The sequence below is a fragment of the Haliotis rubra genome, unplaced genomic scaffold (genome assembly GCF_003918875.1).
Source record: "Haliotis rubra isolate DU_JTF1 unplaced genomic scaffold, ASM391887v1 Scf534, whole genome shotgun sequence".
NCBI classification, from domain to species: Eukaryota; Metazoa; Mollusca; class Gastropoda; order Lepetellida; family Haliotidae; genus Haliotis; species Haliotis rubra.
In genome coordinates this window covers 565,162-587,583 of record NW_025767229.1, presented here as the reverse complement: position 1 = coordinate 587,583, position 22,422 = coordinate 565,162, and the positions used below count along the sequence as shown (strand labels likewise).

General features: G+C 42.5%; 2 protein-coding genes and 1 long non-coding RNA gene across 3 annotated transcripts in view; 1 reads left to right on the top strand and 2 right to left on the bottom strand.

The window, feature by feature from the left end:
- Positions 1 to 3,847, bottom strand: part of LOC124253189 (solute carrier family 35 member B1-like) — an 8,210-nt gene extending 4,363 nt beyond the window's left edge. Inside the window, exon 1 of the mRNA XM_046686915.1 lies at positions 3,568 to 3,847. Coding sequence (XP_046542871.1) covers positions 3,568 to 3,749 — 182 coding nt within the window. The 5' untranslated portion in view covers positions 3,750 to 3,847. The remainder of the gene's footprint in view (positions 1 to 3,567) is intronic.
- Positions 1 to 12,690, top strand: part of LOC124253191 — a 19,949-nt gene extending 7,259 nt beyond the window's left edge. Inside the window, exons 2-3 of the long non-coding RNA XR_006892122.1 lie at positions 5,178 to 5,193; positions 12,678 to 12,690. This is a non-coding gene — a long non-coding RNA (uncharacterized LOC124253191). The remainder of the gene's footprint in view (positions 1 to 5,177; positions 5,194 to 12,677) is intronic.
- Positions 12,369 to 22,422, bottom strand: part of LOC124253187 (aspartate--tRNA ligase, cytoplasmic-like) — a 22,938-nt gene continuing 12,884 nt past the window's right edge. Inside the window, 12 exon segments of the mRNA XM_046686910.1 lie at positions 12,369 to 13,286; positions 13,288 to 13,331; positions 13,720 to 13,791; positions 15,289 to 15,400; positions 16,472 to 16,552; positions 17,013 to 17,133; positions 17,339 to 17,407; positions 17,682 to 17,829; positions 18,058 to 18,192; positions 20,143 to 20,311; positions 20,556 to 20,630; positions 21,976 to 22,078. Of these exon segments, the coding sequence (XP_046542866.1) occupies positions 13,239 to 13,286; positions 13,288 to 13,331; positions 13,720 to 13,791; positions 15,289 to 15,400; positions 16,472 to 16,552; positions 17,013 to 17,133; positions 17,339 to 17,407; positions 17,682 to 17,829; positions 18,058 to 18,192; positions 20,143 to 20,311; positions 20,556 to 20,630; positions 21,976 to 22,078 (1,177 nt within the window). The 3' untranslated portion in view covers positions 12,369 to 13,238.

Here is a 22,422-nt window from a genome sequence, read left to right as displayed (position 1 = left end):
ATCTACTGCCTTTAAACGACAGTGGTAGAAACGACATTTCCTTCCACATAGTGAGGCAGGTAGATATACAACATTCACCAATACGGACATACATGTTCTCTACATCTACTGCCTTTAAACGACAGTGGTAGAAATGACATTTCCTTCCACATAGTGAGGCAGGTAGATACAACATTCACCAATACGGACAGACATGTTACCAGGGATAGAAGACAGTCGAGTGGACAAATTAGTCCTCAACATGCTCAAAGCAACATGACCTGTGTTTATCTATTCTGGTAGAAAGTTTAGCAAGCATATTTTATACAAAATTTATTTGTAGTCTAGTTTTCAGTAGCAGTTTGACAACAACAAAAAGCAATGACAGCATATAAACATGATCAATAATCAAGTCTGGACCTGATAAGTCAATGGTTGATAACAGAGACATAAGCAATGCCTAACTAATTACCTTACACTGAACGTAATTCGACCCTTTGTCTGTGACAGTGTGAGGCATGAAGTGCAATCCCCATTGTTCCTATGATAACCAACAGCACTTAACTCCACAGTTTCACAGTTCAGATCATACTAGTGCTTTTATTCATGACTTGATGACTGGCAGACTGGCTGCAAGCATAATGCTGGCAGATAGGTAATGTCATGATGACCCTCAGACTGGCTGCAGCATAATCATAATGCTGGCAGATAGGTAATGTCATGATGACCCTCAGACTGGCTGCAGCATAATCATAATGCTGGCAGATAGGTAATGTCATGACGACCCTCAGACTGGCCGCAGCATAATCATAATGCTGGCAGATAGGTATTGTCATGATGACCCCCAGACTGGCTGCAGCATAATCATAATGCTGGCAGATAGGTCTTCACATGTAATGTAACTGATGCACATATATGATAATTATGGATTTGTATAGCACCTGGATTTCACCATACGGTGCTCAACGATGCTGAAATCACAATCTGATTATCATTACCCCGGATAACCCAAGCTGCTAGAAGGTTATTTATATCAGTCACAGAACTAATCCCATCGGGTACCCATTCGCTACTGGGTCACATGGGTGAAAAACTTCACTTTCCTGACGTGATATCACATGTATCACATGTGCTTCGTTGTGGGGCAGGACTGAAGTCCTAGAAACTCTCAGGAGTCAATCTGCCAAACCATCAGGAGTCACCCATGTAAGAACTCTCCACGCTCAATGTTGCTTAATAACTTCAAATGATTTGTGACCTGAGCTCTATGCACAGGATAGCACATCACACACCTCACACCACACCCCTCACACCATATACAGGTCTGTTACATATTCTGTATTAGATCTTTCTAAAGGAGGCATATAATGTATACGGTGTACTCCATATTGGATATATGCCTTTAGTAGACTGACATTTTAAAAGCATGACAACTAAGAATGATTTTGTACTTTGTCCATAGATTGTCAGTCTAGGGTTCTGATATTCTAGTATTATACTGCACAAGTATTCACTGATTGCATTTTACAGTGTGACAGAACTACGAGTGCTGATGAAGTAGCTTCCCTGATCATTAGAATACACCTGTCTGATGTTTAGGACTTTTATCATCCCAAAGTAAATGTATCACTCTTGAAACCTAGATTTAGATCAATGGTAGAGCTGGTCCAATACACTGGGTCATGATACAGAAACACAATAGCGAGGTCACCATACTTATGTAACAGCTCACGCCGAGAAAACACGACTCGCTGTGGGGTGTGAATCCATTTATTCGAGAGGAAGAAAATACCCTGTAACATTTCATTATAAATATAAATCACATTGCATTGTATCACAGTGGTATCACAGATTCATTATCACATATGAGAAAAAGGGAGGCAACTGAAAAACATGTAACGCACGATCAATAAACAAATGCATTGATAATGAAGTTTTCCCTTTGAATTATTTCACTTCAATAACGATACTGGATTTGTACCCCGGTAATAGGAATTCAATATAGTATGTATGTTCTCCATATGAGAATGAAAGGTACATGTTTAACATGTCGTATTCAAAATAAGCTCACCCGTCTATAAGACAAAGCAACTCCGTTATTTCCAGCCCGACAGCAACGTGATGAAAACCTTGTGACAACTCTGACTTGGCCTCACATGTTCGGCACTCAGAATGCAATGACGACCACCAGACACCATGAGGTATCATCTTATTGAAACAGATGATCCAACCAGCCAATCAAATCCTCAATATTATCACAAAGATTCCCACCAACATGAAATGCATGTGATATGCATGTTCATCAACCTGACCGAACCAGACAACAGGCAAAGAGAATATCATGAATACTATTACCCACAAAACTGTACAACACAAAAACATCACTGCTACACTTACATGTCACAATAGCGAGGTCACCATACTTTTGAAAATAGTTTACAGTAATCTTAAGTTAGAAAGGGAAAACTGTTTAGAAACTCACACTTAAAAGTAGAGTAATTTCACCAGAATTTTGAAATCCTCACATCTTGAATTATGTAATAAAACTAGTATCATTGTAAGGACAAGTAATCAAAGAGCATACGACACATGGACTGACAACACATAGTGTGGATATATTTTAGTTACCCCAGGTTCCTTATCACTGTCTGAGATGTCATAGTTTCATAAACTCATTTTTCAATAAATAGACAAAACATAAATCTAAATACATCTTGCTGACTGTAACTACCATAAGAATGATAAACCCTTGGTGGATTCAGGGGACGAATGGCTGCATGGGTCTGCTCACATTGTACAGAACATGGTAAAATGAGGTCACAGTGTCAACTTGGCGGACATAAGTGATGTATTTTGTCACTGACTGTAGCCAGTTCTGACAGGTGATGCAGTAAATGGTTGTTAATGCTAGTACCTAGAGTACATGATCAACCAGGGGTCCATCTGGACCTGTTCAGAGGCTTACATTAGGCACCTAGCCTACCACGGATGTCAGAAACAGTTGCCAAATAAGAATGTAGGATTTCCCACTTTACATTAGTAGAAAACTGGACCTGTTTACAGGACTAAGAGGAAAAGCTTTAATGCTGAATTTCATGCCTTGAAAAAAAATCATATATAACCTGTCAACTAGCCAGGCAGCCTGATACAGTATGATAATCAGGACATCAATAAACCTTTTGCATAAATATTGTTTGGCTCACTCTGTCAATGGATTGTGGCACACTGTAAAATTCAAGAGCCCCAGAGTCCGTGACATATTGGTTTAGGGGGCGTACGTACTCTAGTCTAGTTCCTTGTCGGTCCGTGTGGGTACACTGGATACTAGGCTCTCAGAGCAATATTCCATTTTCCACGCTTGTCCAGGTGAGCAAACCAAAACTATATACAATGTCCTGTACAGACAACAACATAATATCAATACAAAATACGGAGATGATAAAGAGTTTTGTAATCCAGCTGTTGACAGAAGTTTACAACACACGTGTAAATCAGAAGTTACAGAATATATTACATATGTCTCCGCATAATTACTTTAATCATTGCATCTATTTTACATGCTTTGCAATATTTATTAAGAAAACTTACATCTTTTCTTGCAGGATTCCGTAATAAAAGTAGCAGACGAATATTCCTCCAGCACATACAAAGAGTTTAAAACGCCCGGCTTCTGCCATTTTGTTCGTCGGCGTGTTGTCCAGCTGTGGAACCGACACAGATAAATCTATATCAAAGTCACTATTCAGCTTATCGTGATGTGGCTCTGACATATGCAAATTCTTACTGCTAGTTCAATTCTCGCGGAAGTCACTTTGAATGACGTGTCTCAGTTGTAGCGGACCACGGGGCGAACACGCACCTGCTGCCTTACATGATGTTCCTTTAAGACTGTTTTTACTTTTGAATGTACAGCCATTTAGATTTAGCACAAGTATCATCCCAAACCATTTCATACATGTATCTAACATTTTGTAGATAAAAAAATAACATATCAGTGATATGTATTCTGATACGCCCCGCATTTATGTTGATTTTTAACTTACCGATCAGACTGAAGGTTATTAGTTTTCTGCTAGTAGTAGTTAAACGTTTGTTGCCAAAATACGGAGCAAATCTATAGCTACATGTGATTGGTTATATTACAAGTGACGTCATTTACTAGTGATATAAATAGATTTTGACCGATTTTTTTGGGATTCCCCATTCAAGGATGCAGAACCAGAAAGGATGAACGGTATACAAATTTTTAAAAAACGAAACCTGAAAGACTGAAGATGGTGAAAATACATTCAAAATTTACAGTTATTTGTAAATAGTATCTTAAAATGTACATATATAAACTTTGCGTGCTAACAGGTAATTTAATTAATAAGCTTCTTAATGCCCATCTTAAACGTTTATATAAGACCCGTTAAGATCCGGGTTAAAACTGCATCGATTGATGCGCATGCTGTCGATCACAGGATTATGTGGTCCAGACTCTATTATTTACGTACATCGATCATATAGTTGTACGTAGTATTGCTCAGTGCGGCGATAAACAACAAACAAACAAACAAAAAATAGCTTTCATCAAAATATAGCGAGGCCAAATATACTTCGTGCAGTTATCTGCCGATATACATATATATTATATGATTAATCCTGCTGTTTGCACCTGTCAGACAGTCAGTCAGTCATCTTGTGGATATATATTTTCAAAAACAGAAACTTTATTTCAATGCCCAAATGTCAGTCTACAAGTCTTAAAAGAAGAAACGTACTACTGCATGATGTAGGACGTTTTTTACAGTTGACAAATCCCGCAGTTCCCCCATATTACCCCTCCGGAATCCAACACTTACATTACCATGGTGTCATGTAGTTGGTCCAAATAAAGGCGGCACATGCAGGTTTCCTTCTCAACTTGGGGCGGTGGGGTAGCCTAATGGTGAAACTCTATAACTCTAAATATTTCAGTATTACAAAGTAATTAGTATCAGATAAGATAAGATAATACTTTATTGTCCCGAAGGAAATTTGTCTTACATCATAAGAGGTCCATACATGTAAACGGTATACATGGAAAACATATCACTACAATACAAACATAAAGAGATTACAGAACTAGTAGTCATAAATAAACGTAGCACTCTATAAACAGAAGCTTGGTGTACTAATATCACCAATAAATTCACATTTATAATTGCCGTTTACAGTAACAAACTGTTATATGTCGAACATACAAACCTCCTCATAAAGATAGTAGAATAATTTTATTTACAGGCATAAAGATGAGTAAATGCGGTTGTATAGTTTTAAAGGCATAGGAAAAGTCCACAAATAAAACTGGAACACCAGCACTACATTGCTCCAGGTGAGTACACACGTCATGCGGCAGCGTATAGTGTGGCATCTTCTACACCTCTGGGTTGTCGAGGAGAGGTCTAGGATGGGTGACCGTGCTTGGCAGCACGACGCCTGGCAGCTTCTACGACGTTGGCCCTGACGCACAATCAAGCATGTGTAACATTGTGGTATCCCTTTTTTTCGAGTGACTTTGTTTGTAATGTCCTTCTGTGCAGCAAGGAGAGACCAGATACCCGTATTATAACTGTTAACTTTCCAGTGTCTCGCTGGTAATTTGGCTTGTGTGCTCCCCAGAAAGCCTAGAATGAATATAGACTGCGAACTGAATTAACCAATAACCTGTGTAATATTGTTAGCACTTTGCGCGTCCATCTTGTGTGTCGAAGCTAGCGCAATTTAAGTCCACACATATCCTCATGAACCGTCTAAACTATTGTTAATGAAAGGCGTCTGGGCAAATGCTACAGTGGCTCATTCGCAGAACGGTGACCAAGTGATTTGTCAGGAGTTCCCAACTTGGGTGTAGTGCCAATATTGCTTTCTTTTTCTTTCATTTGTTCTAATTACAGTATACATATACAAATACAACATTAAATGTTTAGCAAATCCAACACAGAAGAGACGTTTTAATACGTGATTACGTCAGTATATAAGTGAGATCTGCACCGTCTGAAAGGCACAAGGCTGTTCGGTGTTGATGTGCTTATCAGTCAACTAGCGTCCACGCTTGACTACAACATTTTTTTTTGTCTGCGCTGACAGCATGTCTGAGTTCTTGTAAATTTCCACCCTTTCAAATCATGCATGCTATCACCTAGACACATGCATGAACCATTCAACAGATTCATAGTACACCTAGACACATGCATGAACCATTCAACAGATTCATAGCAGAGGATAAACGTATCCATACTTCAATCCGTATTCATTTCAATCTGTTATTTTTTTTGGTTTCGAACACTACCTGTTTGTATGTTGCGCCGTGACACTCTGGTTGTTTATTTCCTGTGACAGCTAACATTTCTAAAGGTATTTGTTCGTGCCGGTACTTGTATGAGACGGGAATGTGTTCACGTTATTTATGGATATGTTTCAATATGACCAGAAACCCTCTGAATATAGGACATACTGGTCGGCCCTTGTGAAATGTGCTGTTCTATTAGAAAGTTGTGTAGTAGTCGGAGCGGTAGTCGTAGTTGTTGTCATTGTTGATGATTATCAGTTTATTATTTGGTAGTTGTCATTGTAGTAGTAGTGAGTGACGTCGGCGTTAGTCGTCTCTGACAACAGGCGTGGGACGCTGGTGGCCTGTATTCTTCAGTCGCCCTAAACCCGTTAGTTGTCTCTGACAACAGGCGTAGGACGCTGGTGGCCTGTATTCTTTAGTCGCCCTAAACCCGTTAGTCGTCTCTGACAACAGGCGTGGGACGCTGGTGGCCTGTATTCTTCAGTCGCCCTAAACCCGTTAGTCGTCTCTGACAACAGGCGTGGGACGCTGGTGGTCTGTATTCTTCAGTCGCCCTAAACCCGTTAGTCGTCTCTGACAACAGGCGTTGGACGCTGGTGGCCTGTATTCTTTAGTCGCCCTAAATCCGTTAGTCGTCTCTGACAACAGGCGTGGGACGCTGGTGGCCTGTATTCTTTAGTCGCCCTAAACCCGTTAGTCGTCACTGACAACAGGCGTGGGACGCTGGTGGCCTGTATTCTTTAAGTCGCCCTAAACCCGTTAGTCGTCTCTGACAACAGGCGTGGGACGCTGGTGGCCTGTATTCTTCAGTCGCCCTAAACCCGTTAGTCGTCTCTGACAACAGGCGTGGGACGCTGGTGGCCTGTATTCTGGCCGGGATCCCATTGTCCTTGAAGCAGATGATCGCACTAACATCTCAAGCTGAAGAACCACCGTACTATGTGTTCCTCCTGGGTGTAGTATTTAACACAAATGTATACATCCATACGAACAGTCTAAGACTGCAGGAGTTAGGTCTCAGATATGTCTCGTAAAGCCGTGGGTCGGAGATTTAACGAGATTTTGGACAGTATTTCAATAAACTGCTGTGGGAGGAAAGTCCTTGCTGGTTTGATTTTATCCACTGCATTTTCTGGAAAATACAGTAAATCTTCCCTAATCGTAGTATGCTTCAATGTGGAGCGGGCCCAACCATCACATGGATCAATGTGAGTTGATGTCCTGGGGTGTTTCAAGTCGGGAGTGTGGGGGAGTCGTGCTGAATGTGAAGGTTCTGTGTCTAAAAATGTAAAGTTCGATTCTGAAATACTATAAGTTGTATGCTTCTCTCGAGGGTAATACGGTCTGATGTACGCTTCTTTGTAGCAGTGTCATCCGAGCCGGTAGGCGAGTCATCACTTATTCATGACATATAATATACATTGCTGGTTATGAAAAAACATATAAACAAAATTATAAGCGTACAATCGCAAATCAAAAGTGCAATATTGTGTACTTCGGTTTACTTCCCAAGAAACGAAGCAGCCGGGATACCGAACCCAGTCAGAGCGGGTGGGTGTGCACTCAAGTGTAACGGCTGGTTCATTTGCAGATGCCGTCACGGCTCATTGTCTGTGTATATATAGAGATGTTGGGTTTTGTAAATACATGCTCATTTTTTGTGTATAACATTTTGCAATCAACAGACATCATAACATGTCATGTGTTCAAGTATCACACCTGCCTGTCTGTGTAATTACATAATGTGACAGAGACCGAACTCGGGCCATAAATCAATGCATTTTGTTTATGGTGTATAGCCTGATTGGTGTTAAGTTCAAATTGCATGTGGTCAGTGATAGCAGCTGTGTATTGAATATTGTCATTAGCAGACAGGCAGGCAGACACACAGGTGTCAATAAAACAAGACATTGAGTTTTGTCTGTGACAACGACATATCTATATCACAGTTAGAAATCAACGCTAAATAATGACATTGCTTGTAAGTATCGAACTGAGAAAGTGACTCGGTAAGAAGAACGTGTGGTGAAATAGACAAATGAAATTATATAAACAGTTAATTTACTGTCATAACATGTAAAAAGCTCGCGCCTGTGAGATATCAACAAAACATTAGAAAAATAGCTCACACCAAAGCCTTCACAGAGTATTCACCGGACAACCCGCTTCCAAGCTGTGCGAACCGATTTCACTGCGCACATGCTATGAGCGCAGCCAAGCTGTTGAAACCCGTTTTCCCCAGAAAAGTCGGGGGAAATTTAGTGAAACGTTTGAACTCCGATTTCGCGCGGTTTTTTTCATCGCGTTATTTTTCAACTTTATAAGTTGAATTTGCATTTTTGACGATTTGTTTCGGTAAGTCCATAGCGAAAGGTATCAGAATCTGCAAAGTTGTGTTTTAGGTTGCATGTGACCTTTAAACAAAGCAGTGAAAGTCGGTAAAATAAATTTGTACAAAGTGAACACAAAAACAGCTGATCGAACGGTTTTCGAACTCCGGGCACGGCATGCGTCATATTATGACGTCATACGATTGTTAGCGCTTCAGCTTCTCGGCGGTTACCGTGGCAACGGAAACTTGTTGAACCGTCATTGACCAATGAAATTAAAGTATTTTACATGAAGGTAAGATAAGTGTAGTTGTTGAAACTTCGAATGACTGCTGTTGGGGGTCATATTCAAAGTTGTTTAATATCATTCAAAGGTGTGAAATCAGACATGACGTGCCGAATTCATATCCCAGTGACATAAAATGTGACGCCACGGTTCTAGGTGATAGTAGGAACTCGGCACACACAGGGGCGGGTACCGCTGTTGGAGATAGGGGAGCCGCCTATGAAACATCAGTGGAGTAATGTCTCGAAAACAGACTGTGTACTCATCTTAGGGACAGCGCCATCGGTCCAACTATATGAGTAGAGTCCTCACCAGGCAAACTTGATTGATACTGCAAGCACCGACCTACTCTGTGAAGTACACTCGTATTCAACAGTCGTCTGACCAAAGAAAGAAGCCATCAATCAACCGAGACCAAGGCATCCACCTTCCCAGTGTGTACTCCAGTTTGCTCTAACCATTAGCTTTGTCTTACATTGTTATACCGTTAATCTCATTGGCTTCATTTTTACATTATCTTATTAAATAATACTCTAATCCTATCTAATTATAATATTGTGATCTTTGTACATTCTCCCACATGGCGTTGTTTAAACATTCTTTCTATATACATTCACTCTGTGCACTGACTCAAGCATTCACATGATGAAGGAGCAAGCATAAGCTCTGAAACATTGTGATAAGGAAAACAACGAAGTTGCTTTTCATAAAACGTGTCATGCATTCACACTTGTCTGATAATTCATAACAAAACGTCCATGTCAGATTATTTCGGACATATTCTGTTAATTACCTCATCGTGTCCAACAGCAATCAATGATTATTAGTTGTTTACTCCTGGCTTCCATGTGTTCATTGTCATTACCAATCAGCGCCAATTAATTACTAGCTTCCCTTGTTCCGTTTCCACCTTTGTTGTCCCCACACTTAAATTTACGTAAATATCCACCTGCTTCCAAGCCTTGATTGTTCTGATGGAAGAGAAGGAATAGACTCGTTGTGTTCGTTATAAAAAGATGCCGACATCCTACTTGTCTTGTGAAATGCTTCGGAAGGGTAATGGCAGTCCAACGTATGGTGTCCTACTTTTTACTGGAAATGAGTGAGTGGGCGAGTTTAGCAATATTCCAGCAATATCACGGTGGGGGGACACCGGAACTGGGCTCACACATTGTACCCATGTGGGCAATCGAACCCGGGTCTTTGGCATGATGAGCAAACGCTTAACCACAAGGCTACCCTAGTGCCATCACCAGGGATGAGGTGATACATGGTGTTAATCCATGGATGCAGTTATCACTGACTGCATCATACAGAATTAATCCATGGAAGCAGTTATCACTGACTGCACCATACAGAATTAATCCATGGATGCAGTTACCACTGAGTGCATCACACAGGATTTATCCATGGATGCAGTTACCACTGACTGCATCATACAGACAATCTCTGTCCATCATACAGAATTTATCCATGGAAGCAGTAACCACTGACTGCACCATACAGAATTAATCCATGGATGCAGTTAGCACTGGCTGCATCATACAGGATTAATCCATGGACGCAGTTACCACTGACTGCATCATACAGAATTAATACATGGACGCAGTTACCATTGACTGCATCATACAGAATTAATCCATGGAAGCAGTAACTACTGACTGCATCATACAGAATTAATCCATGGATGCAGTTACCACTGACTGCATCATACAGGATTAATCCATGGACGCAGTTACCACTGACTGCATCATACAGAATTAATCCATGGATGCAGTAACCACTGACTGCATCATACAGAATTAATATATGGAGGCTGTAACCACTGACTGCATCATACAGAATTAATCCATGGACTGACTGCATCTACAGAATTAATCCAGTAACTGACTGCATACATCATACAGAATTAATCCATGGAAGCAGTTACCACTGACTGCATCATACAGAATTAATCAATTAATGGATGCAGTTACCACTGACTGCATAATACAGAATTAATATATGGACGCAGTAACCACTGACTGCATCATACAGAATTAATCCATGGACGCAGTAACTACTGACTGCATCTTACAGAATTAATCCATGGAAGCAGTAACCACTGACTGCATCATACAGAATTAATCCATGGAAGCAGTAACCACTGACTGCATCATACAGAATTAATCCATGGACGCAGTAACCACTGACTGCATCATACAGAATTAATCCATGGAAGCAGTAACCACTGACTGCATCATACAGAATTAATCTATGGACGCAGTAACTACTGACTGCATCATACAGAATTAATCCATGGATGCAGTAACTACTGACTGCATCATACAGAATTAATATATGGAGGCCGTAACCACTGACTGTACCATACAGAATTAATCCATGGAAGCAGTTTCCACTTACTGGATCATACAGTATTAATCCATGGAAGCAGTTATCACTGACTGCATCATACAGAATTAATCAATGGATGCAGTTACCACTGACTGCATCATACAGAATTAACCCATGGACGCAGTAACTGACTGCATCTTACAGAATTAATCCATGGAAGCAGTAACCACTGACTGCATCATACAGAATTAATATATGGATGCAGTTACCACTGACTGCATCATACAGAATTAATATATGGAGGCCGTAACCACTGACTGCATCATACAGGATTAATCCATGGAAGCAGTAACCACTGACTGCATCATAGAGAATTAATCCATCGATGCAGTAACTACTGACTGCATCTTACAGAATTAATCCATGGATGCAGTTACCACTGACTGCATCATACAGAATTAATCCATGGACGCAGTAACCACTGACTGCATCATACAGAATTAATCCATGGATGCAGTTACCACTGACTGCATCATACAGAATTAATATATGGACGCCGTAACCACTGACTGCATCATACAGAATTAATCCATGGAAGCAGTAACCACTGACTGCATCATAGAGAATTAATCCATGGATGCAGTTACCACTGACTGCATCATACAGAATTAATATATGGACGCAGTAACCACTGACTGCATCATACAGAATTAATCCATGGAAGCAGTTACCACTGACTGCATCATACAGAATTAATATATGGACGCAGTAACCACTGACTGCATCATACAGAATTAATCCATGGATGCAGTAACCACTGACTGCATCATACAGAATTAATCCATGGAAGCAGTTACCACTGACTGCATCATACAGAATTAATCCATGGAAGCAGTTAGTACTGATTGCATCATACAGAATTAATCCATGGATGCAGTTACCACTGACTGCATCATACAGAATTACTCCATGGAAGCAGTTACCACTGACTGCATCATACAGAATTAATCAATGGATGCAGTTAGTACTGATTGCATCATATAATAATAATAATAATAATAGTAGATTTGTATAGAGTAAATACAATCTCTGGTGGATGAAACAAAGAACACAACACAAAATATGGCAGTGAAATTTTCTCACTTATTAAGCAAAGTCACCTAAGTCTTTAAGATATCTGTACAAAACTATAACAGACATGTTGAGAATGATGGTGTATGTACACTTTACACTTGTCAGCACCACAACGCTGGTATTTTAACACTATTAACAAATACATACATGTACTCTCATGCTCAAAAGCAGCATATTAACAAATGCATTTTCTTAACTTATTACAGTTGGTATGTTTCAAATGTTTGTTCAACAAGCAAAATCTATAAATAATTTGCAAATCACTGTTTTATGTTGGGAGGCCTTGTTGGTAGAGAAGTCCTCATCATTAACCTTATTGTACGGTTCAACGGTGTATAAATGCACATACACAGTGGTGTGAGATATACCACATATTGCCTGGGGCTATATGACAACAGATGAGATTCCAGCTGGCAGTCACCATAGACTTAAACCTGGAAGCTGATGAGCAGACATTCTCATGACTTCAGGCCTTAAAAGTCCAAAGACAAATCAAGTACCTGAATCCTATCAGATATTACAGTTATGGTGTATCAACCCAGCCTTACTAAATACATGTACACTGTAGCTGGAGGATCACCACAGTGTACAGAGGAGCTACAGAGAAGTGTTACAGATTAATATGGACAAAAGAGAGACATCTTACTTAGAAATCTTGGAAAATGGAACCAGAGCCTTTGAGAAATGACTTCTAAGTAGTTCTGACTGAACCTATTGCAAGACCAACAAAATATATATTATTGTTAAGAAGAAGACTATTTTATTTAAAATATAGCTTAATATCCCAGCCCAATCAATGCATTCAAGAATTCAGAGAGGAAATGTAAGATATTGCTGGAGGTGAAGTGTACGTCATGCTTCACGGAGTGAGACGCTTTGGGTCACGAGGGAACAGTGACGCCTTGCGGGATATTGTCAAGCCCGAGGTACAACATGGTGACACGCTCCATACCTGGAACAAAGCAATAGTCATGAACCAAATGTGCATGTGTAAGAGATTGGGCATCAGTCATCAAAACAAGTTTTAATGTTGCCCAAATATGATGGAAGAAATTCCATTCTACCATGATGTAAAGAAACTGACGATTTGAATCCTGTTATCGGAAGAACTATCTGCTACAGTGTAGACGGTCTACTGGCTACCACATGTTGAGGTAATACCTTATGACAGATTCCACCAGGAAATCCTGTTGTTATGACAAGACAGCAATGTGTAATGGTCAGCATAACTCACACCTGGCCACACTGTTGTGGTGAACAACGAGGAAGTAGGAAGTAGGACGACAACTCACACCTGGCCACACTGTTGTGGTGAATAACGAGGAAGTAGGACCACTCACCTATACCCCCTCCAGCATGTGGAGGTGCTCCATACTTGAACGAGTCGATGTACGCCTTGATCTTCTCAATGTCTGGAGATACAAAACACAGGTGTGTAAAGATGTTGCCTAAATTCTGATCAGTCGTTAGCAGAATGACTTCTGAAAACATGGCACTAACTACTTCAGTGGATCGAAAGTGGAGTTGAGGCTGTTTGTCACTAATCTTAGACACCTGTCTACCTGTCTCAGTGACTTGGTTGATAATATGACATCTTAGCACAGCAGTGTGACACATTGCACCATATCATGGATTGTCCCTGACTGGAGTAGTGATCACACCTGTCTGTCTGCTACTATTAACGCTCGTTTCTGGATAATTTCACCTTTAATCAAGAACTAAAATATTTACCAACTGCCTTGTACTAGGTACTAGTTTAATGCTGTTTGGTATTTTTGGTATATCATAGCGTGCCAGCTTGACCAGGGACACGGTCAAGTGATGCGGTCTCCGGCAGTTACCATGGTGAAAACCATTAGCATGGTTATGGAGCTGACATATCCAGAGACTGGGATAAACTGGGATTGAACACACAATCGTTTCTGGCATCCCAAGGGAAGTAACTCTGCAGAGTGAGATGCAGGGCCTAGGATGACTGGGCCCCCCATGCCAACCACGGAGAGCTGAGACATATCTTCAGTCCAAGGGAAGTAACTCTGCAGAGTGAGATGCAGGGCCTAGGATGACTGGGCCCTCCATGCCAACCACGGAGAGCTGAGACATATCTTCAGTCCAAGGGAAGTAACTCTGCAGAGTGAGATGCAGGGCCTAGGGATGACTGGGGCCCCCATGCCAACCACACGAGAGCTGAGACATATCTTCAGTCCAAGGGAAGTAACTCTGCAGAGTGAGATGCAGGGCCTAGGATGACTGGGCCCCCATGCCAACCACGGAGAGCTGAGACATATCTTCAGTCCAAGGGAAGTAACTCTGCAGAGTGAGATGCAGGGCCTAGGATGACTGGGCCCCCATGCCAACCACGGAGAGCTGAGACATATCTTCAGTCCAAGGGAAGTAACTCTGCAGAGTGAGATGCAGGGCCTAGGATGACTGGGCCCCCATGCCAACCACACGGAGAGCTGAGACATATCTTCAGTCAAGGGAAGTGAACTCTGCAGAGTGAGATGCAGGGCCTAGGATGACTGGGCCCCCCATGCATGTCAGTCCAAGGAAGTAACAACCACGGAGAGCTGAGACATATCTTCAGTCCAAGGGAAGTAACTCTGCAGAGTGAGATGCAGGGCCTAGGATGACTGGGCCCCCATGCCAACCACGGAGAGCTGAGACATATCTTCAGTCCAAGGGAAGTAACTCTGCAGAGTGAGATGCAGGGCCTAGGATGACTGGGCCCTCCATGCCAACCACGGAGAGCTGAGACATATCTTCAGTCCAAGGGAAGTAACTCTGCAGAGTGAGATGCAGGGCCTAGGATGACTGGGCCCCCTATGCCAACCACGGAGAGCTGAGACATATCTTCAGTCCAAGAATCTAAGGGGTTTGAGTCCAGGCCATCATATTTCAACACTCACTTATTTCATGTAGCTTTGCCCTCTCTAACAGGAAGTCAGGGTCGTGGATTCGCTGGGCTCCAGATAGGATCTCCTCTCCTCGCATAAACATGTCGTAAGAGTTGGACCATTTCTAAAAAGGCAAGATTAGTGTCATTTCTACAGTCTAAGTAAACTTAGGCTCAGTATTATTCATTACACTGCTATACTGAGTCTAACAAACCCTAGTAGAAGGTCGCGTCAGGTAACCTTTGAGCAAACCTATGACCATCCAATCAAACGCGAGAAGGACGAACGGATTTAACCAATCAGACAACGACTACTTGTTAGGGTTCTGCAGCACTTACAAAACAGTTTTTGGATTTTCTCTTCCCTGGTCGCTGACACTGATCTACCAACAAACTAAAATTCGCATAGACCACAGATATTCGACCTGCAGTATATACGCTTAGGGGTTTCTAATGACATGGTACTATCAGCTTATATTTCCGCAAGATGACATCCTTGAATATCGCCAAAAACGCTTTTTTCAGCAACTGTTTACTCGTAGCGTCCTCCATGTGTATCACTTGGAAGCGATCGGTGCGGAAATTAGCATTCATAATTGTTCGAGTTTTTTAGGTAAAGGATCAAACGGTATATGCTAATGTTAACTTCTGCGATTCAGTAAGCTGTGTTCTGATTGGTCAGTCCAAAACTAGCTGACGTGACCTTCTACTAGGGTTTGTTAGACTCAGTATAGCAGTGTAACGAATAATACTGAGCCTAAGTTTACTTAGACTGGTCATTTCTGCTATGCGTAGCTTCTACTATGTGAAGTTTAGCCCTTCAGAAGGTGAGAGTAGAGGGTGAAGGTAGAACTTGTTTGACAACTATAATGCTTCTGGAACAGGATGCAAAAGAAGAACACAATTACATTATACTGGTGATTGATGTAAGGGAGGTAACTATGTATGATGTAAGGGAGGTAATAATGGAAGATGTAAGCAACATGGCTATGGATGATGTATGTGAGGATCTTCAATGCCATCAAATTCCCAAATGATCAAGGAACAGGAAGGAGGTGTATCAAGTATAAAGACTATCAGTTGTCACAAGACATGACATAAGTGAAATGAGTTCCATGTCTGCTTTCAGATTTTGACAGAAGTACAGTAGCCATGTCAGAAAGACTGCGTGGGGTAAAGTAACTTTTGTGGCTCACCGTGTCCTCCGGGTCAGGCATGGTGTAGAATGGCCGCACTGCCAGCGGGAACTTGTCCAGAATGAAGAAGTCAGTGTCGTACTGAAATAAAGCATGGCGTCAATACAGAGAGTGAACACATTATTCTTAAGGGCGCTGGTCCAACCTTGATGATCCGTGTCAGTTATACATCGTACACATCACAGTCGTATCACATAGTACCACAGGAGTTATGCATGGCAGATAATCAAAGAAACACCCTTTGGCACAATGGCAATTATACTTTCTGCACAGTGTAATTTATATCTCGTATACAATGGCAGGTAATATGTCTCATAAGTTATATAGCAGTTGTAGCTTGGTTGACATTAGCACACAAAACAGTTACATGTGAGTCACTTGGGTATAAGGCTACTTTGAACTGTATTCCAGTTATAACACTGTGTGACTGGTGAATTGGGGAGCACAGTTTTAGTGTTGACAAACCAAGAAATCTAACCAGGGTGTACTGGGAAGCCAACCCTCAGTACACTCAGTATACAGTGCACAATGGCAGTTATACCTTGGCCTTCACCAACTTCCCAAGCAATTTCTCATTCGGGGTGCTGAGATCATCGCCCTCCTCCATTTCCACTCCGACCTCCTGCAACATCTGCACCCCTTCACGGTAGTCGAGGCGTAAACTGGAACATGCACAAAATCACCATGGTAACCTTGAGTCATCAGTTGGGTACCAAAATACAAAACTGACAGCTGACAAAAACCCCACTGTCTGCTATATATCTACTTTGTTTTTTTCCTTCTGAAGTGTCTCCAGTCATTTCAAGGATTCAGAACTATGGACAGGATTGCCTACAGCAGGTGTAACTAGTGTTTCCAACTCCTCACCTTGGCTCCAAGAACTTAAAAGGCTCAGCGGGAAACTGTTTGTGGACAATCTCGATTTCTTCTGCAAAACTACAACAAATGAAATCAGAATATTTTCTTCCTAACTATGTTACAGTATTTGAATATTCACAGGTGGTAACAAGGTCATGTGGCACATGGGAGGTAACTCTGACATAACAGCAGACAAAAACACCAAATGACCTTTCATATATTATGAATTCAGATGATACAAGAATTTGTCAGAATACGTCTGCTTCTTTTACACAATGCTCGATTAGCTAGGTTACTCGACTGACATGTAATGCATCAATTCAATGAAGGATTCTAGACACTTTTGACCTACTTTTGTTGTAGACCTTTGAATATTGCCACAAACATATTTCCTATAACATCAACAACTTCGTGGTAGTGGTAGTTGAATGCCATCTCGAGGTCAAGGCCGACAAACTCCGTCAAGTGGCGATGTGTGTTCGAGTCTTCTGCACGGAACACTGAAAAACAACAAGACTCAGCACAGCTGGCTCGACTTAGCTGCTTCAACTTTGGTAATACAAGTCAGCTGCTTCAATAGGTCAACTTTCATTACAACATTGATCTTTTTATTCTTGAATGTCGTTATATATGGCCATTTGCGTGTCGTCTGACACCCACCAGAACTGACAGTGAACACCCTATCCATGTCTCCACATACGGCCATCTAACTGCCATGTGACACCCACCTGCTCCGACAGTGAACACCCTATCCATGTCTCCACATATGGCCATCTGCTTGTAAAGTTGAGGGGACTGAGCCAGGTATGCCTTGGTCTTGAAGTAAGTTACCTCGAACACATTGGCCCCGCCTTCTGATGCAGCTGTCAATCAAAACATAGGCTGTTAGCAACAAGTCCCAACACAAATTAGTCTACCTTGCCACCTGTGTCCCAACACAAACTAGTCTGTCACCCAACCTGTGTCCCAACACAAGCTGTGTTTGTCGCCCAAGCTGTGTCCCAACACAAACTGTCGCCCAACACAAACTCTCTGTCGCCTAAGCTGTGTCTCAACACAAACTCTCTGTCGCCCAAGCTGTGTCTCAACACAAACTAGTCTGTCACCCAAGCTGTGTCCCAACACAAACTAGTCTGTCACACAAGCTGTGTCTCAACACAAACTGTCACACAAGCTGTGTCTCAACACAAGCTGTGTTTGTCGCCCAAGCTGTGTCCCAACACAAACTGTCGCCCAACACAAACTCTCTGTCGCCCAAGCTGTGTCTCAACACAAACTAGTCTACCTTGCCACCTGTGTCCCAACACAAACTGTGTCTGTCGCCCAAGCTGTGTACCAACACAAACTAGTCTGTCACACAAGCTGTGTCCCAACACAAACTGTCGCCCAACACAAACTCTCTGTCGCCCAAGCTGTGTCTCAACACAAACTAGTCTACCTTGCCACCTGTGTCCCAACACAAACTGTGTCTGTCGCCCAAGCTGTGTCTCAACACAAACTAGTCTGTCACCCAAGCTGTGTCTCAACACAAACTGTGTCTATCGCCCAAGCTGTGTCTCAACACAAACTGTATCTGTCAAGCAAGCTGTGTCTCAACACAAACTGTCACCCAAGCTGTGTCTCCCAAGTGTGTGTCTCAACACAAACTAATCTGTCAAGCAAGCTGTGTCTCAACACAAACTGTCACCCAAGCTGTGTCTCAACACAAACTGTGTCTGTCGCCCAAGCTGTGTCTCAACACAAACTAATCTGTCACCCAAGCTGTGTCCCAACACAAACTAGTCTGTCACCCAAGCTGTGTCTCAACACAAACTGTGTCTATCGCCCAAGCTGTGTCTCAACACAAACTGTGTCTATCGCCCAAGCTGTGTACCAACACAAACTAGTCTGTCACCCAAGCTGTGTACCAACACAAACTAATCTGTCGCCCAAGCTGTGTCTCAACACAAACTAATCTGTCGCCCACAAAGCTGTGTCCCAACACAAACTGTCTGTCGCCCAAGCTGTGTACCAACACAAACTAATCTGTCGCCCACAAAGCTGTGTCCCAACACAAACTGTCTGTCGCCCAAGCTGTGTCCCAACACAAACTGTCTGTCGCCCAAGCTGTGTCCCAACACAAACTAATCTGTCGCCCAAGCTGTGTCCCAACACAAACTAATCTGTCGCCCAAGCTGTGTATCAACACAAACTAATCTGTCGCCCACAAAGCTGTGTCCCAACACAAACTGTCTGTCGCCCAAGCTGTGTACCAACACAAACTAATCTGTCGCCAAAGCTGTGTCCCAACACAAACTGTCTGTCGCCTAAGCTGTGTACCAACACAAACTAATCTGTCGCCTAAGCTGTGTACCAACACAAACTAATCTGTCGCCCAAGCTGTGTACCAACACAAACTAATCTGTCGCCTAAGCTGTGTACCAACACAAACTAATCTGTCGCCCTAGCTGTGTACCAACACAAACTAATCTGTCGCCCAAGCTGTGTACCAACACAAACTAATCTGTCACCCAAGCTGTGTCCCAACACAAACTGTGTCTGTCGCCCAAGCTGTGTCCCAACACAAACTGTCTGTCACCCAACACAAACTGTCTGTCACCCAAGCTGTGTCCCAACACAAACTGTGTTTGTCGCCCAAGCTGTGTCCCAACACAAACTGTCTGTCACCCAACACAAACTGTCTGTCACCCAAGCTGTGCCCCAACACAAACTAGTCTGTCGCCCAAGCTGTGTCGCAAACCAAGTCATAAGATTACTGCAGTCAGATTCAGTTTGTTTCTTTTTCTGTCTGATGTTCAGAACATCATCAGTACCTGATATAATTTTCGGCGTATGAATCTCTACAAAGCCATTTTGCTCCAGATGTTGCCTGAAGTGTCTACACACGCCCATCTGAACACGAAACAGGGCCTGGTTGGTCTGTGTCCGGAGGTCGATGATGCGGTTGTCGAGACGAGTATCTTGGTTAACATGGGCCAAGTCCTGACACAATGTAAAGTTCAAAACCTTGTCAGAAACAGACATTCTCACAACACATATACCATAAATTTCACAAAGATGAAACAATACTTCAAAACTGCTGTTAAGTGACCAATATCGGCAATGTTAATTACAGTGTCGAGGAATATAATCAGAATTACAACCATATTCTGTGAGAATTTAAACTCTCATTCTGTGGAACTTTTGAACAGTTTTCAAGTGAATGAAAAGTGTTGGGATGACCTACCCCTTCTGTTTCAGGTCGTGAAGCATCCTCTATGAGTAGGGGAAGTCTTGGAGCAGCTGAACTTACAACCCACACCTGTACATAAACAACAGTGGGTGAGTTTTAGTTTTATGCCGCACTCAGCAATATTCCGGCCATATGGCAGCGGTCTGTAAATAATCAAGCCTGGACCAGAAAATACAGTGATCAACAGTATGAGCATCGATCTGCGCAATTGACATGTGTCAACCAAGTCAGCGAGCCTGACCCCCCGATCTCATTATTCTCCTCTTACGACAAGCATGGGTTACTGAAGACCAATATTCTGACCCGGACATTCACGAGTATAAACAACAGTGTATAACCCACACCTGAACATAAACAATGTTGTATAACCCACACCTGAACAATGTAGACAAACAGCCATAAATATAAGTACTTACAATCACAGACAGATTAAATTACAACAACCGTTGAAAGAGAAGCTTAGGGCATGCAAAATATCTGGACTTGTATCCGGCCACCATGGCTTCCACTACTACATGCCAAAGTGTTTCAGGGACAACTCGTTTGGTAATTACCCATCATGCCTCACTTACAGCTTATCCATTCAACTCCCGTCAAGATGGAAAGAAGATATGAACCATTGGCACATCTAAAATGGTCACAGGGGTTTTGGAAGCTTCAAACTTGGCCTGTCTTTGTGATTGGTGGACGTACTACCTACTGACCTACCCCTTGTTCTTGTGATTGGTGGACGTACTACCTACTGACCTACCCCTTGTTCTGGTGACTGGTGGACGTACTACCTACTGACCTACCCCTTGTTCTGGTGATTGGTGGACGTACTACCTACTGACCTACCCCTTGTTCTTGTGATTGGTGGACGCTTGTTCTGGTGATTGGTACCTACTGACCTACCCCTTGTTCTGGTGATTGGTGGACGTACTACCTACTGACCTACCCCTTGTTCTTGTGATTGGTGGACGTACTACCTACTGACCTACCCCTTGTTCTGGTGATTGGTGGACGTACTACCTACCCTACTGACCCCACCCTTGTTCTGGTGACTGGTGGACGTACTACCTACTGACCTACCCCTTGTTCTGGTGATTGGTGGACGTACTACCTACTGACCTACCCCTTGTTCTGGTGACTGGTGGACGTACTACCTACTGACCTACCCCTTGTTCTGGTGATTGGTGGACGTACTACCTACTGACCTACCCCTTGTTCTGGTGATTGGTGGATGTACTACCTACTGACCTACCCCTTGTTCTTGTGATTGGTGGACGTACTACCTACTGACCTACCCCTTGTTCTGGTGATTGGTGGACGTACTAACTACTGACCTACCCCTTGTTCTGGTGACTGGTGGACGTACTACCTACTGACCTACCCCTTGTTCTGGTGAAAAGAATATCCTGTTTAATGGATGTACCTGTTCTGCATGAAGTTCGACATCTTGTTGTGAGCAGGATTCAATCTTCTGTGGGACCGTCCTCACATAACCCTCAACATCGACGATGGATTCCTTGTTGATACTGTAACAGCAGGTGCTATGTCACATACATGAATTTACTGAGGTCACAGGTGGATCCCACCATTAACAATACCCAGCATTTATCCATTCCAAACCGTTTTATCATAGGTGAGGTGAGGTGAGGTGAGGTGAGGTGAGGTGAGGTGAGGTGAGGTGAGGTGAGGTGAGGTGAAATTGGGTTTAACTTCGTGCTTGAGAATATTTCGCTCACATGACTACGTGCAAGCGTGTGTATGTGTATGTGTGGCTGCTTGTACTAGTCCAGACTGAAGCTGGTTTTATAGTGCTAGCTCACTGAGATACCATGCCGCAGTGAAGCATGAATACCCCACTCAGACACATTAT